Source organism: Ascaphus truei, chromosome 4, assembly GCF_040206685.1.
Source record: "Ascaphus truei isolate aAscTru1 chromosome 4, aAscTru1.hap1, whole genome shotgun sequence".
Classification (NCBI taxonomy): domain Eukaryota; kingdom Metazoa; phylum Chordata; class Amphibia; order Anura; family Ascaphidae; genus Ascaphus; species Ascaphus truei.
Genome location: NC_134486.1, coordinates 72,692,622 through 72,708,900, shown reverse-complemented (window position 1 = coordinate 72,708,900; position 16,279 = coordinate 72,692,622). Strand labels below are relative to the sequence as shown.

Below are 16,279 nucleotides of genomic sequence, written 5' to 3'. Positions count from 1 at the left end.
CGCGCTGAACAAGGTAAGAAGCCACGCAAAATCCCCTGCACCGAGCTCTGTAAATTCCCAGGCGGCTTTGCATCATTTACTGAAATAAGCATAGTTTTCTGCCCAGAGAAGAATTTTAAACTCTGGAGTAAGTAAAGTGCTACTTGTTGAACTGTTGCGTGTCCCTTCCTAATAATATATGCCATTGCTGAGGTATTGGACAGTTGAATAGTGAAATACATAGAAAGGGTAAAGTAAAGAAAACCACATGAATGCCAGAATGTGCTCACTGCTCCAGGCTATTTTCTAGGATTAGGTATCATAGCATTTAGAGTCACTCAGTGTTAGCAATATGTTTACATCAGTATTAGAAAAGTGTGCATCGTTTATGGACAGTATTCATTATCTCTACTTAGTGAGACAGCACTGACCCTTGATCAGTCTTATATTCAGGTATCATGTGTAAGGGGGGTACAAAGTGCAATTTCCTTTGCATGTCATGAAGAGAAACAAAGGCTTTTGTATTCGCTTAATTATAGTGTAGGTTATACATTGTTGCACAATGCCCAATTGCCCAATGCCCAGGTGGCACTGAAAGATCTGCCTCCATATTAAGCCACAGAAACATTACGAAATGGGATGGGGTATCAAGTAATTAATTTTAATTCTTGCCATATGGCAGTAAAGTACAGGACTTTGCTAGAAATCATACAGGTTGTACAGATTTAAATTAAGTTGCAAAGAATTTCTTTAAAACCAGAACTATCCTTTCATTTATTGATGCTTTGTAAACTAACTAATCCATTTTACGTCATCAAACTGATTTTTCTTTCCCAAAATGTCAGCTCTTACCTGTGCTGCACATAAAATCACCCAAATTTGTTTACATTCTTGGTGTATGTACTGTACTACTGAAACGAGGATATTATTGTTGCTCGAGTTTGAACACAATGCAATTCAGCCTTATTGATATCATTATATAATGATTACCATGACAGTTGTGGAGTTTGTAAAGCAATTTTACATGATGTCTCAAAAGAAATCATTTTAACTTGTTTGTTCAAATATGTGATTCCGATAAAATAAAACGATTTGGTTCCATCATTAATGTTTGTGGGCTCCTTAATAAACATAATTCAAAATATGCTTGTCTCAGAATATCATACACATGCAGTGTTATGAACCAACCTTTCCAACAAAATAGATGGCACTTCCATATAATCTACAAATTAGAACTGCAGAATTCCAACGCAAAATATGTCACAATGTAAAAATAAAAAAAACTATGAAGGTTAATATACTCAGCACACCAAATGTGCACAAAAAGTTAGCAGCCCCAGAGAAACTTGCTATTCCTTGCACAAAGAGACCTCCTTGTGGGAAGCAACTGAGGGTTACTTTGGGAGACTAGTGGGAGCTGTTTCCTATGGATGGGGCTTAACACATGTCATGCCAAATAGCTTTGATTTTATCTATAGGCTTTGGTCCCGCTGTGGCCGGCGGCGCGCGCAGCCGTGGTCCCCCAGCTGCCTGCCTCCGGTCTGGATGTCCCCGCTGGCTCCTTCCGGCGTGGCTGACTGCGTGCTGTGACGTGTCAACCAGCCGGAGCTACAAGGAGCTTGTGGTTTCGGCGAGTGCCGCGTCACGTGACACGCAAGGCAGCCAATCCGATCCCTCCCCTTCCGATTCTCCCCCCTGCTCCGATCAACCCCTCTGCTCCGATCAAACCCCCTGCTCTGATCAAACCCCCTCTGCTCCGATTCCCCTCCTGCTCTGATCACCCTCCGATTCACCCCCCGTGTGTATTTGTGTGTGTGTGAGTGCCTGTGAGCCTGTGAGTGTGTGAGGGTGCTTGTGTGTGTGTGAGCGTGCCTGTGAGTGTGTGAGGGTGCCTGTGAGTGTGTGAGGGTGCCTGTGAGTGTGTGAGGGTGCCTGTGTGTGTGAGGGTGCCTGTGTGTGTGTGAGAGTGCCTGTGTGTGTGTGAGTGCCTGTGTGTATGAGGGTGCCGAGGATCTGAGAGGGCCGAGGGGTGGAGGGGGCCGAGGGTGCTGAGGGGCGGAGGGTGCCGAGGGGCGGCTGCAGTGCTGCGCTGTGGGGCGGTCCTGCCCCCTCACGTCATGGCCACGTCCCCCACCCGTTTTGGCCACATCCCCCACGCCAGAAAAAAATCACTGCAGACCGCAGATCGCGGGCGCGTGCAGCGGGGCCTTAGCCTTATACTGGTTGTCGAGGTCTTAAGCTGTAAGGGAAGTCGACCTGTTATGGGAAGGAATGTTGCAAACAAACACTGTGGATTGGATGAAAGATATGAGGGAGTTAAAGTAATTTTGTTTAAACAGAGATAGGACAGTATTATAAGAGAGAAATAACCTGTAATGAGTGTGATCTACTCAACATGATTTCCTCCTTTGACGTTCAGCAATGGAGAAGCGTTTGGGGTGCAGGAGAGGGTGATATGAGGAGAGAGGACGGTTTGTAGAAAGGTAGAGCGTTAAGTAAGGTCTATTTTATGTATATTCTGACAGGTGAAGGAAGAAGTTGGGGAGGGGGAGAAGAGAGAAAGTATGGAAACCATGTGGTAAAATTGGCCAGAAACTGGGGAGAGTTGAAAATATGAATGGTGTGTGCCTCAAACAAGGACAATGAGAGGGAAGGACACAAGGGGTGTCACTTGAAAGGGCATTGTACAGAGCAGGATGCCTAAACTACACCATCTCACTCTCTTTCTTGCCAGTGGACTATGACTCATGGAGAGGCCACCGTGAGACAGCAGATGAGGTAGTGAGCTATGTTTCAGTGATAGCTAGAAGGCTGGAAAAGTTAGAGAAAAAGTTAATACATGCAGTAAGTTTATTGCAGACAGAGTGTGCATTCCATAGTGAGCAGGAAAATGGAAGAGGAGGCAGGGAATGTTAATAAGGTTGCAGTGGTTGGCAGTGTGGTGTTTGGAGGAGCTTCTGGCACAGACAATGGGACAGGTGAGGGTAGGTACAGTATATGAATACATGTTTAAGCAAGCTTTATGAACCATTTCATTGGGTTGGAAGCCTTCTATGTATGGCCGCAGACTACTGAATGTACCTTTTAAAAATCTTCACTGTTTTTTTTTAAATACACTTGTTTAAAGAACAAACAAAACCCTTATTTATAAAACAATATAGACATATTGTTGCTGTTTATGAATTAATGATCATTGGGCAATATCTGATATAAACACATTCTTTTCCAGCTTCAATAGTAGGGCTTTTACCCACTGTAAAAGTTCTATCATGCTTTATTAAAACCAAATGAGGAAAATGGTACATCATTGTTCACATCATTTAAATTATGCTTAAACAAGTACTGTACGTAGTAATGCTCTTTTTAGTGGGGCATTACTTGTGTGAGACTTCTACTGCACAATTAGAAAAAACAAACAAACATTTTTTTAGAGAGCAAACCAATACCACTGGCTAAACTGGCGATGAATATACAACTTTCACACGTTCTGTTGTGTGTGCACATCGGTGAGAAAATGACTGGCGGCAGTTTATAGAATTAGAAACTTGAGTTTTTCTGCCACTCGTAGAATGTGTAGGGCAGTGCAAAGAAAGCCTATATTAAGAAAAGAGTAAAAGAAAAGCAGGAGGTGGATGATGGACACTTATTTCCAGCTAGCAAAGGAGGCTGAGAAGTGTGTAATATTTAAAGGCAGAGACTATTATCATTTATTTGCAAAGTGCCAACATATTTCCTAACACGGTGCAATGGGGGTACAGAGTGATGTAAATGACAAACAGAATGACACACCAAATAAGGACAAACTAGCACGAACAGATACATTGTGGGCCCCTGCACGTATGTATGTATGTATGTATGTATGTATGTATGGGCATTCCAGAGGTGTGGGGCAATCAGTGAGAAAGGTTTAAGGCTGCAGAGAGCTTTAGCTATAAAAGGGGTAGAGAGAAGACATCCTTGAACTGAACGCAAGAGTCAGGATGGTGCATAGCGAGAAATTAGGGCTGAGATGTAAGGAGGGGCAGAAGAGTGTAAAGCTTTAAAAGTGAGGAGGAGAATTGAGTGTGTAATCGGGGATTTGATAGGAAGCCAGGAGAGGGATTTCAGCAGGAGAGACGCTGAGAAAGATTTAGGAAAGAGTAGAGTGATTCTGGCAGCAGCGTTTAGGATAGATTGTAGGGGAGACAGGTGAGAGGCAGGAAGGCCGGAGAGCATGAACAAACATCTAAAAGCAAAGACTTCTGAACTGCATAAACAAAGCTGAATTGTCATATACGTACCATTATCCCAGCAGTTTCAGTTATCAATGTGCTGGGAAAAGGTTCAAGCTGACTTGCACAGACCACAAATCTGTCTGGAAACACATACAGTTCTATGCAAAAAAAAAAATACATTGATTAGGGCACAGACACCTAATTTCTTTGCTTGTTCAACATTTTTCTTGTCATCGTGTTCATGTCCAGTTTACAGATTCTATTTTTTCTTTTATATTTTATTATGTTTATATGAGCAATGGATAGTAGAGCTATTACAGTAGATAGAATAAACAAAATATAGGGCTGCAAGGGAGCCAAGAATATGGCCGCGCCTATAGTGCCGGCGATGCAACACGTGACGTCACCCGTCGCCGCAAGCGAAAGTTGTATTTCGCTTTGCGGCGGCGGCGACCAGGCTCCTGATTGGTTCAGGGGCTGTCAGAAGAGGCGACAGCCCGTGAAAAATCAAATAATTACGGCTACCAAAAATCACGTCGCCACATCGCTTTGTCGCCGTCGCGCTTACTATAAGCGCACGTGGCGATGACAATGCATTTGTTTTCGGGCGACGTTGCGTCGCCGGCACTATAAGCGCGGCCTAAGGGAGAAGAGAGGCGGAATAAAACAGAGGTGGGAAACACATACAGTACTTAGATTTTTCTTTTTAAATCGGAAACGTTTTCTGCACTAACATCCTTATGTGGAAAATGTGAAAAAGGTGTGTTGGTTAATCATTAAATAGAGCTGTTCCATATTTAACTGTGAATACATATTCCCATACTGCTGATATAAACATTTGGATGTTTCCAAAGTTGGAAACTAATGTCATTCGTAGCAGTCTGCTCTTCTCAAAATGATATGGCCTCTCCAGCTACTGTTAGTATGAAAGCAAAGCTGGGAGAATATTTATTTTCAATACACCTTCACCAATGCGAAATAATAAAAAATGTGTAAGTGGACAATTCGCTGTTCAATTATTAGCAGAAAATCTATTGTTAATGGTGCTTATTACACCATGTCCTTATCCCACCCTGTGCTTATCCCACCCTGTGCTTATCCCACCCTGTGTTTATTTCCCCGGTCCTTATCCCACCCTGTGCTTATCCCACCCTGTGTTTATTTCCCCGGTCCTTATCCCACCCTGTGCTTATTCCACCCTGTGTTTATTTCCCCGGTCCTTATCCCACCCTGTGCTTATCCCACCCTGTGTTTATTTCCCCGGTCCTTATCCCACCCTGTGCTTATCCCACCCTGTGCTTATCCCACCCTGTGTTTATTTCCCCGGTCCTTATCCCACCCTGTGCTTATCCCACCCTGTGTTTATTTCCCCGGTCCTTATCCCACCCTGTGCTTATTCCACCCTGTGTTTATTTCCCCGGTCCTTATCCCACCCTGTGCTTATCCCACCCTGTGTTTATTTCCCCGGTCCTTATCCCACCCTGTGCTTATTCCACCCTGTGTTTATTTCCCCGGTCCTTATCCCACCCTGTGCTTATCCCACCCTGTGTTTATTTCCCCGGTCCTTATCCCACCCTGTGCTTATTCCACCCTGTGTTTATTTCCCCGGTCCTTATCCCACCCTGTCCTTATCCCACCCTGTGTTTTTTTCCCCGGTCCTTATCCCACCTTGTCCTTATCCCACCCTGTCCTTATCCCACCCTGTCCTTATCCCACCCTGTCCTTATCCCACCCGGTCCATATCCCACCCGGTCCTTATCCCACTCGGTGCTTATCAGAGAACAAATAAAGTTAAGGGAAGGTGGGACTCTGGCTGTACAAGTATTAGCTGAACATACAGTGACGTCACACAAAAGGGAACAGCCAAAGGAAGTCAAACCCCTCCCAAGTGTAACTTTAACAAAATAAATACAATATATTTATACGTGTCAGATTTGGGTAAAAAAATCTATAAATTACTCAGATGAGACACTTTAAACATGTCACTGGAATGAGCTCGCTTTGGTTCTGGGAGGAATTGCACCTATAAAGAGGCAATCCAAGTGGCACCAAGGTGTTACATATACACAGATTTTGATGATCTTTTATTGAAAAGAATTACCTAAGCTGCCGATTGATTAGTTCTCCCGTAATTGATCAGCTAAGATCCTGCTTCCCAGAGTTCACTAAATGGCTGCCTTTCCATTTCAATCAATCCTTCAATCGGTGTAACTCAGCAGCTACAATGTATTCTTATATTACTAAAGTAACATTATCTATTGTTTCAGTTTGCAGCTCAAACAGCTGGGAATATTGGCAACAAATGATCACAAACAGGAAAGTGTTGCAAAGATCTTGCACTGCTGGGGAAATGTTAAAACCTACTATAGAAATCAAAGGATGCTCAGTATATTAAAATTCATTAAAAATGGCATTGAGTTGAATTAAAAAAAAAAGTAGTATTAGCTAATACTACAGAACTTGTTTATTTAAAAGAGCTCATGGAAGTGCTGACAGGAGTTTCAGGAGTCATGCACATTCCAACTAGAGATTCAAACTATCCGAACAGCAGTTGCAACATTTTAAGTATTTTTTCCCCACCAAAAGTCAATGCCTGACATAGGGTTTTGCTGGAGAGGAGACAGAGGAAGTTTAAATATACTTTGACTATTTTCCAGGTATTTTGGCGTGTTCACAGGTCCAGTCAAAGTCCAGACCTCAACCCGATTGAAATGCTGTGGCTGGACCTTAAAAGAGCTGTACATAAACAAATGCCCGCAAACCTCAATGAACTGAAGCAACGTTGTAAAGAAGTGGGCCAAAATTCCTCCACAACGATGTGAGAGACTGATAAAGTAATACAGAAAACGATTACTTCAAGTTATTGCTGCTAAAGGTGGTTCTACAAGCTATTGAATCATAAGGTGTACTGTACTTAGTTTTTCACACATGGCTTCTCCATTTTGGCTTTATTTTTGTTAAATAAATCATGACACGGTGTAATATGTCATGTGTTGTTGTTCATCTGAGGTTGTATTTACCTAATTTTAAGACCAGCTAAGGAACAGATGATTGTTACATAATAACAAGCATCTGTTCCTTAGCCGGTCTTAAAATTAGGTAAATACATCCTCAGATGAACAACAACACATGACTTATTACACCGTGTCATGATTTAACAAAAATAAAGCCAAAATGGAGAAGCCATGTGTGAAAAACTAAGTATACCTTATGATTCAATAGCTTGTAGAACCACCTTTAGCAGCAATAACTTGAAGTAATCGTTTTTTGTATGACTTTATCAGTCTCTCACATCATTGTGGAGGAATTTTGGCCCACTCTTCTTTACAACGTTGCTTCAGTTCATTGAGGTTTGTGGGCATTTGTTTATGTACAGCTCTTTTAAGGTCCAGCCACAGCATTTCAATCGGGTTAAGGTCTGGACTTTGACTGGGCCATTGCAACACCTTGATTCTTTTTTTTTCAGCCATTCTTCTGTTGTAGATTTGCTGGTGTGCTTGGGATCATTGTCCTGTTGCATGACCCAATCTCGGCCAAGCTTTAGCTGTCGGACAGATGGCCTCACATTTGACTCTAGAATACTTTGATACAGTTCATGGTCGACTCAATGACTGCATGGTTCCCAGGTCCTGTGGCTGCAAAACAAGCCCAAATCATCACCCCTCCACCACCGTGCTTGACAGTTGGTATGAGGTGTTTGTGCTGATATGCTGTGTTTGGTTTTCGCCAAACGTGGAGCTGTGCATTATGGAAAAACATCTCCACTTTGGTCTCGTCTGTCCAAAGGACATTGTTCCAGAAGTCTTGTGGCTTGTTCAGATGCAACTTTGCAAACCTAAGCCATGCTGCCATGTTCTTTTTAGAGAGAAGGGGCTTTCTCCTGGCAACCCTTCCAAACAAACCATACTTGTTCAATCTTTTTCTAATTTTACTGTCATGAACTTTAACATTTAACATGCTAACTGAGGCCTGTAGAGTCTGAGATGTAACTCTTGGTTTTTTTGCAATTTCTCTGAGCATTGCACGGTCTGACCTTGGGGTGAATTTGCTTGGACGTCCACTCCTGGGAAGATTGGCAACTGTCTTGAATGTTTTCCACTTTTGAATAATCTTTCTCACGGTAGAATGATGGACTTTAAATTGTTTGTAAATGGCCTTATAACCCTTCCCAGATTGATGGGCAGCAACAATTGCTTCTCTAAGATCATTGCTGATGTCTTTCCTTCTTGGCATTGTGTTAACACACATCTGAATGCTCCAGACCAGCAAACTGCTAAAACTTCGGCTTTTATAGAGGTGATCACACTTGCAGATGATCAATTAATCAAGGGCATTTGATTATCAGCACCTGTCTGCTACTTAGCATCTTAATTCCTATGGAAGCAGTAAGGTTGTACTTAGTTTTTCACACATAGCTTCTCCATTTTGGCTTTATTTTTGTTAAATAAATCATGACACGGTGTAATATGTCATGTGTTGTTCTTCATCTGGAGGTTGTATTTACCTAATTGTAAGACCTGCTAAGGAACAGATGATTGTTATTATGTCCTGATATGTAAAACCATAGAATTCAAAGAGTGTGTACTTTCTTTTTCACACAACTGTGTGAGTATGTGTGTATATATATATATATATATATATATATATATATATATATATATATATATATAATCAAAAAATAAATAGATGATACCGTTCTGTGGCTAACGAAATGCTTTTATTTGTGCGAGCTTTCGAGATACACTGATCTCTTCTTCCGGCCATGTTATTGAAGCTCGGCTAACACGGTACTGATACCTCTACATGTATATATATATATATATATATATATATATATATATATATATATATATACACACACACACACACACACACACACACACACACACACACACACACACACACACACACATATATGTCTGCTTTAAGCAAACATACATTCAGTTTGTTAGTAAATTATTATTAGTTATGCAAGTGATAGCACTTCCCCCTTCAAAGTATTAGCTTCACTGTGACATCACATGGTTATGAATTCCACACGGTTAGCCTGAGAAAACGTTTCCTTTGATTACACTACCCTAAGGCTGGTCTTAAGTTTCTTCAGTGTAAAGAAAGTCATAATGAGAACAATGTTGACTCATATTACAGAGTCAGTAAAATGCTTAGACTTGGTATAAAATGTGTGGTGCTGTCCAGCTGATATCCTGAAGGGTGAAGACAATCTCAGGGGAAACTTGATTTACAATATTCAAAGTTCATATATATGACTCCCTGAAGGATGCATCTTCTGAATCAAATTGCGTTTGCAAAAAAATATATAGTCACATACAGGCACATCAATCTGAAGCCTGTCAGGATGTTTTCTCAGCACACCACCTTTAAAGTTGCAACCCCACGCAGTAACTAATTGTGACTAACAGTCTCCCTAATCTGAGTTTGTATGTGTATATTAGGGAGACTGTCTGGGTATGCAACTGCACCGCAGGCTATACTGATACTATTGTGCCAATAGAACCCCTATACTCACAGTACAGCTAGTGAGTTTTCTAGGAATTTTTAAACATCTGAAAGCTGGGGGAGAGTCTGATGGTGCGTGGTAGGGAATTCCAGAGAGAGGAGGCCGCACAGGAGAAGTCTTGCAGGTGGGAGTGAGAGGAGGCAATGAGGTGGGAGGAAAGGCGGTTGTTGTGGGCAGAACATAGGGGGAGTTAGGTATGTATTTCTGGATGAGGGCTGAGATGTAAGGGTGGAGGCGGCGTTGTCGTTGAGTCGTCGTTGAGACCTTTGAAAGTCATTACTAGGTCTTTTAAATTAAATTTGAGAGAATATGGGAAGGAAATGTAGGGATATGCGTAGATGAGCAGCAAAAGTGGAGCAGTGAGTGATGAAGATGAGTCTGGCAGCAGCATTTTGGATGGATTGGAGTTGGGAGAGGCAGACAAAGGGAGTACCAGCTAATATCTTTGTATCAATAAACAAGATACACAGCGATCCTCTCGCCACAGAATTAACATTCATTGTTTTCCCTTTATATTTATCCATACACACTTGGCACATCTTAGTTTGATTAAAGTAAGATTCTATTTCATTATGTTTCCACATGTAATAATTAATGTGGAAACCATTATTTTATTGCGGACATTTAATTGATCCTTTGATTTAGGATTTTAGTTTCCATCTCTGGTGGCTGCTTTCTGGAGACATTTGTACTCCAGAAGACCATATGTTTGAAATATGACAGTCTGAGGGCCTATTTTTTATTTCTGCTCTAATCCACACACAGTAGCAGGCAAGATTCAATGACACTTAAAGTGAAAACGACTCATACCTGTAATCAAAAGACACACTGTAAATACAAAAAATAGCGAAGCTTCAATCCCCATTCCTGCAAGCAAGAATGACTGGTTCTCACAGGAGCAGTCAATTAATTGCTTAATCTTGGTCTACCCCACACCAGAAGAAGGATACCAACTCTTTCAATGATGGCTCTCATCGGAGATGTGGAGAAAAAAATTAAGAATTTTTTTTTTGTTTTGGGATAACTGAATTACACGTAAATTGTTTTCAATACATTTATTCTGTAAACCAAGGACAGCCCCTTTCAAATCGAATAAATTCCCATCAGTTTTACAGAGCCTGTGGGATAGATAACATGGAATTAGTGTTCCTTATCTACAAACCCACGTTTCTATGTGGGTATGTTAACCAAGTGAGAAGAATACATTGCTAGTGTGAATATATGTGTATATATAAATACACACACACACACAAGCTCCTGTAGAGAGCCAGAACATTGTTAGGAAAATAAATAAAGTTTATTGCAAAACGAAGTCCTGGAGTGCCTGCTTCCATCTTTTCGGTTTTCCAGTCCCAAGTGGCTTGCACCCAGCAAGATACTATTTTCAGTGGAGTGCCTATATATATATATATATACATATATACATATATACATATATACACACACATGTAGAGGTATCAGTACCATATTAGCCGAGCTTCAAATAAAAAGCATTTTGTTAGCCACAGAACGGTATCGTCTATTTATTTTTGATTTTATATATATATATATATATATATATATATATATATATATATATATATATATAAATAAATTAAAATTATATATATATATATATATATATATATATATATATATATATATATATATATATATATATTTCTCACTAGAGACTCTAACATTTTATGGCTATGCAGATTGCGTACAGAGTCCCTATTCCAAATCTGAATTGTGTTAACACTGCACCCTCAAGAGAACAATCCTCTGTTACATCTGTACCTTATGGTGTAAAAAGACTCACATACATTGCAAAATCAGATCACTCTACAGACAACACATGTTCCTGTAATCCACACTGATAAACGGTTATTACTGTATTATCTTTAGTATTGCATATACTGTACCGCGATATTGGTGCTTCACAATGCAACGAAGATTAACCCATCTTTTAATGAAGTAGGCTGCAATACGTAATCGGTTTCCTATAAAAGAGAAATGTAACAATTATTATAATAAGCAAAACTGTCATTAATGCAACCAATTTCAAATTGTTCTCTGCCGAAATAACACATTTAAATTGATATGATAAAAATGATGACAGTTATTTAGTGAACATGCAAAGTTTTCCCGCATATATGATGAAGAGCACATGCCTGAGACAGGTTCCCAAACCTGCCATACTTCATAATCGCATGGTATACAGGGCGTCCACTGCAACCAGGGATTCTGGGTAATGACATGTAAAGCACTAATAGTGCGTCACTTTTTACTTCTTATCCACTTTAAGCATATTACTGCTGTTTTAGACACTTTTTACAGCACAGCTTGGGCTAAATAAGTGCATGGCCAGCAAACCTACTTACAGATAGCTGTTTCGCCCTTTTGGGTCTGAGTGTGCGGATGGTTACTTGCTATGTATGTCTTTTTTTTTTTAACCTAAAGCATTCTAATTGATGAGAAATACTCATAAAGACTTTGGAGTGTTGAAAAATAGTGACATACCGGATGTACATGCCTGCATTATTAAAGTAATATATTAAGCAATACATTTGTGAAAAATGTAACTTAACCTCTTATTACAAAAAGATTAGTGCTAGCTGCCTCTGTGCGTAATGGGCAAAGACGGGAATAATTCAGTTCCTTGATTTTAGGACAAATACTATAGGCATATTTCTCTGTCAACACGATAAACAAAATATATTATTGTGTCACTTCCTAATGCATATTATTAACACTAATAATATTTCAGGAATAAACTATTTGTGAGAACGTTAACAGAACCAAATATGACACAAATAATGTGGTAATACTCTTTCCTAAATAGTATTGACAATGTACAGTATACAGAGCCAATTTTTCTGCAGGCAGAATGAGTCTCTGCAGTTACAACCTTATTTATGGTGCCTGCGTTACAGGGAGATAAAGGTCACAAGGAACCAACAATGTATTCCTACATCAAGAAACAAGTCTTCACTTCTGCATATTCTGAATACGTCCAAGAATTCCTCAAATCTGTGGGTTTGGACAACATGCCCAAGATGTATTGGTTCATTGGCTGAACCGCTCACGTGAGGCGGCCGTTGCGTTGAAAAAACTAATTCAATTGTATTTTGAAAAATCACACGGTCTATGGCCTGCCTCATAGGGGTAGGTAAAACGAAAGAAAAAGAGCACCATCGATGACTGGAGTCAGGAGGGGATCCAAATAACAAACTTTATTGGAGTAAAAGGCACAAAAAACACCTCCTACGCATTTCGAACTAGGGTTCTTTATCAAGGAGTAAAGAACTACTGCAAAAGCACATCTTTAAATACCTAACTGATCCGTCTCCATTTCGCGCCAAAATTGCGTCATGACGTCATCACGCAATCTCCCCGCGCATGCGCGTCATGGGGAGGTATAACGTGAGTGCTAAATTAGCAGCTACGGATCATCATAGGTGACATAAAGGAGAAAAACTCAAAAGAAATACAGGTTTAGCTGTAACTAACAAAATACTACCACCTTCTCCAAAATTACATGAAGGGTGTGAAGGGGACAACCTGCAATAGTGCAATAATGATTAAATAACTTCCCAAAGGGAAATTAAAACAAAATTGACACAATAAAGAAAAAAAGATGAAAAAAAGATGTGCATCTGCAAAACATTTAACCCATAAGGGGGGACACAAGACAAATTTAAAAACAAGAAAAAATACAAATACTTTATATGAAATATTACAATAAATAAATAACTAATATATCAAAATAGGAAAAATGTGTAGTTAAAAAATATGTGCAAATGATGATGATTACTTATAGAGAAAATATTGTAAAAATGACACTGCATAGATCAACCATTTAAGTGATATTAATTCATATAACCATGGAATTTATATAATGTAACCATAGAGATATGTATGAAGAAATTCATCAGAGTACAAGACATATGATAATATGGAATAGTCCATTGGGTAACGCTGTATGGACAGGAGTGACAGGAAACAACCCTTATAAATGTACCCTTGTAAATGTAGTTATTCGCCCCCTTATAAGGAGATCACAAAGGATATTTTAGAGAAACATACACTTATAAATATAACAGCTACAAGAAGAAGGATAAAGGGGAGATCAGAACATGCACATAGAGGGGCGAGGATATACTATTGTATAAGTCATAACTGTTGTTATTTCAAAAAATGACTTAGACTCCAATCTACATTTATACCTGGAGGGAAGCGCGTTTTGAGCATGAAGATCCAATACGCCTCCCTCCGGTCAAGCAGATTGACATGATCACCTCCTCTTTTATGTTGGTGCATCGATTCAATCCCCATAAAGGAAAAATTGCTAACCCCACCTTGACCACATTCTGTAAAGTGTTTTGACACTGGGTGGTTCAAATCTTTTTTCCTGATTAATCTAAGGTGCGCTTGAATTCTAATCTTTAATGCCCTGGTTGTTCTCCCTATATATCTCTTTTTGCATCCACAAGTTATCAAATATATTATATATTGACTATTACAATTGATAAAACTTTTAATTTGATATTTTTTATCACTATTATTATTATTTAATTGATGTAAACTGGGGAGAAAAAAGGTTGAAGGTTTCATATATCTACAAATAATGCATGTTCCACATCGAAAAGAGCCCTTGGTTACAAAGGATTCTTGTTTAATGTCAAATGAAGTGAAATCGCTAGGAGAAATGTATGAGCCAATAGTTTTAGCCCGCCTAAAGACAAACTGAGGACCATGCTCAATGTGTTTACTAAGGTTTGGATCCATCTCCAAGATCCCCCAATGTTTTTTTACAATAGTTTTAACACTATTGCTATGTCTGTTAAATTGGGAGATGAACATGGGTGAGTTGTTCGGCAGTTTATTCTTGGCTTTTTTCCCAATCTTCTTCAAGTCAGTATGTAATGGTGCTATATTGCCCTGAAGTAATAAGGATCTGTCAGTATGGAGTGCTATCTGGAAAGCCTCATTCAGGCCCCCCACTGGATAGCCTCTATCCAAAAATCGCTGGGCCAGTTCCTCAGACTGAGAAAGGAAACACTCTAAGGTGGAAAAATTCCATCTCAGCCTGAGGAACTGTCCCTTCGGTATCCCCCTGATCACTGCTCTGGGGTGGCAGCTGTCCGCCCTTAGAAATGTGTTTCTGGAATTCTTTTTCCGGAACACATCAGTCTGTATAACACCATTTATATCAACAAATAATTGGAGGTCCAGGAAACTAATATGATGTGCATGTGAATGAATTGTGAATTTTAAATTATAAGTATTGTGATTTAAATAGTGTAAATTGAGCATTCTTACAACCTTCTTGCTCATAGGGGTAGGGCCTTTTGTTTGCGGCTCACACACTATCATCACGGCCTTAAGGTAACATTATATATTGTTACAGTTTGCAGCTCAACCTGTTGTGAATATTGGCAACAAATTATCCCAAACAGGAGAGTTGCAAAAATCTTGCACTGCGGGGAGGTGGGCTAAAGCCTGCTATAGAAATCAAAGAATGCTTTAAAACGCATTAAAAATGGCATTAAGAGTTGAATAATAATAATAGTAATAAAAGTATTATCTAATACTACAGAACTGATTTAAAATTATATATATATACACACTGAAGTCCTTTTATAAATGTCATCAGCAGGAAAGGGGACCTGTTGTTATGGCTTCACTGGGAGAGTTCAGATTATATATTTAATGGCAACTTTAATTCATAAGCATTGAAACCGGTATAACACACTACAGGCCACTAGTTCTTCCAGTGGGCTGCTATGAAATGAAATCTATTTGCGAGACCAATAAGTTATTAAACATAAGTCAAAGATGTACGTTTTAGAACACCAAAAATATTTATAAAAAAAACCTTTATGCTCACTTATTTGGTTCAGTGTTTTAGTGTTATTTTAGAAATAAATGCGTATTTAACTTTTAAGGATAAGAAGTAAATGAACTGGAAGCGGAAACTTTTAATTGACTGAATGATATTTTTTAATAATCATAGAAATGAAATAACTTGTGAAGAAAAATCTAGGGATGTAATTAACAATTTAACTAACTTCCTGATCTGTATAGGACCTCTTTTTCCCCCCCAAATCAAGTACTTATTTTACGTCAAAAATGATTCATTGTCTGTGTATTCAAGGAAAAAAAACAGCAGAACAAAGACTTTACAGTAGCAAATGGTTGAGTTTAGACAGACGCCGTCTTTCAGGCAGAATTTGTCATAATGCAAAGGGATCCAATCTTCTGACTATATACAGACTAAAACATGGCATTACTCTTCAATTGTCTTAAAGTCAAACTGAGCATGCAGAAATAGCAGAAAAATTACTGGCCAAGCATTTAATTGTTTGATCGAATACATATTGCCTGTAACCACAATCTTGACTGGAGTAAGAGGTTTATGAACTGGCCAACCAAAATAGGAGCAAAACCCCTCTCCAGGTACACCACCAATAGAAATCAATAGGCATTGTTGGTTCTCTAAGTACTGATAAGATGAATCCATGTTATTACAATATAATAAAAGTTTCAAAATATGAATTAAAAAACAGGTGAACATGGATTGGCT

The 16,279-nt window shown here is 39.3% G+C and overlaps 1 protein-coding gene across 3 annotated transcripts in view; it reads right to left on the bottom strand.

Moving 5' to 3' along the window:
* SLX4IP (SLX4 interacting protein) overlaps nucleotides 1-16,279 on the bottom strand; it is a 191,545-nt gene that overhangs the window by 13,309 nt on the left and 161,957 nt on the right. For all 3 annotated transcript variants that reach the window (XM_075596041.1, XM_075596040.1, XM_075596042.1), the window contains 2 exons: nucleotides 11,616-11,693; nucleotides 4,260-4,351 (listed from right to left, as the gene is read on the bottom strand). In XM_075596041.1, coding sequence (XP_075452156.1) covers nucleotides 4,260-4,351; nucleotides 11,616-11,693 — 170 coding nt within the window. The remainder of the gene's footprint in view (nucleotides 1-4,259; nucleotides 4,352-11,615; nucleotides 11,694-16,279) is intronic.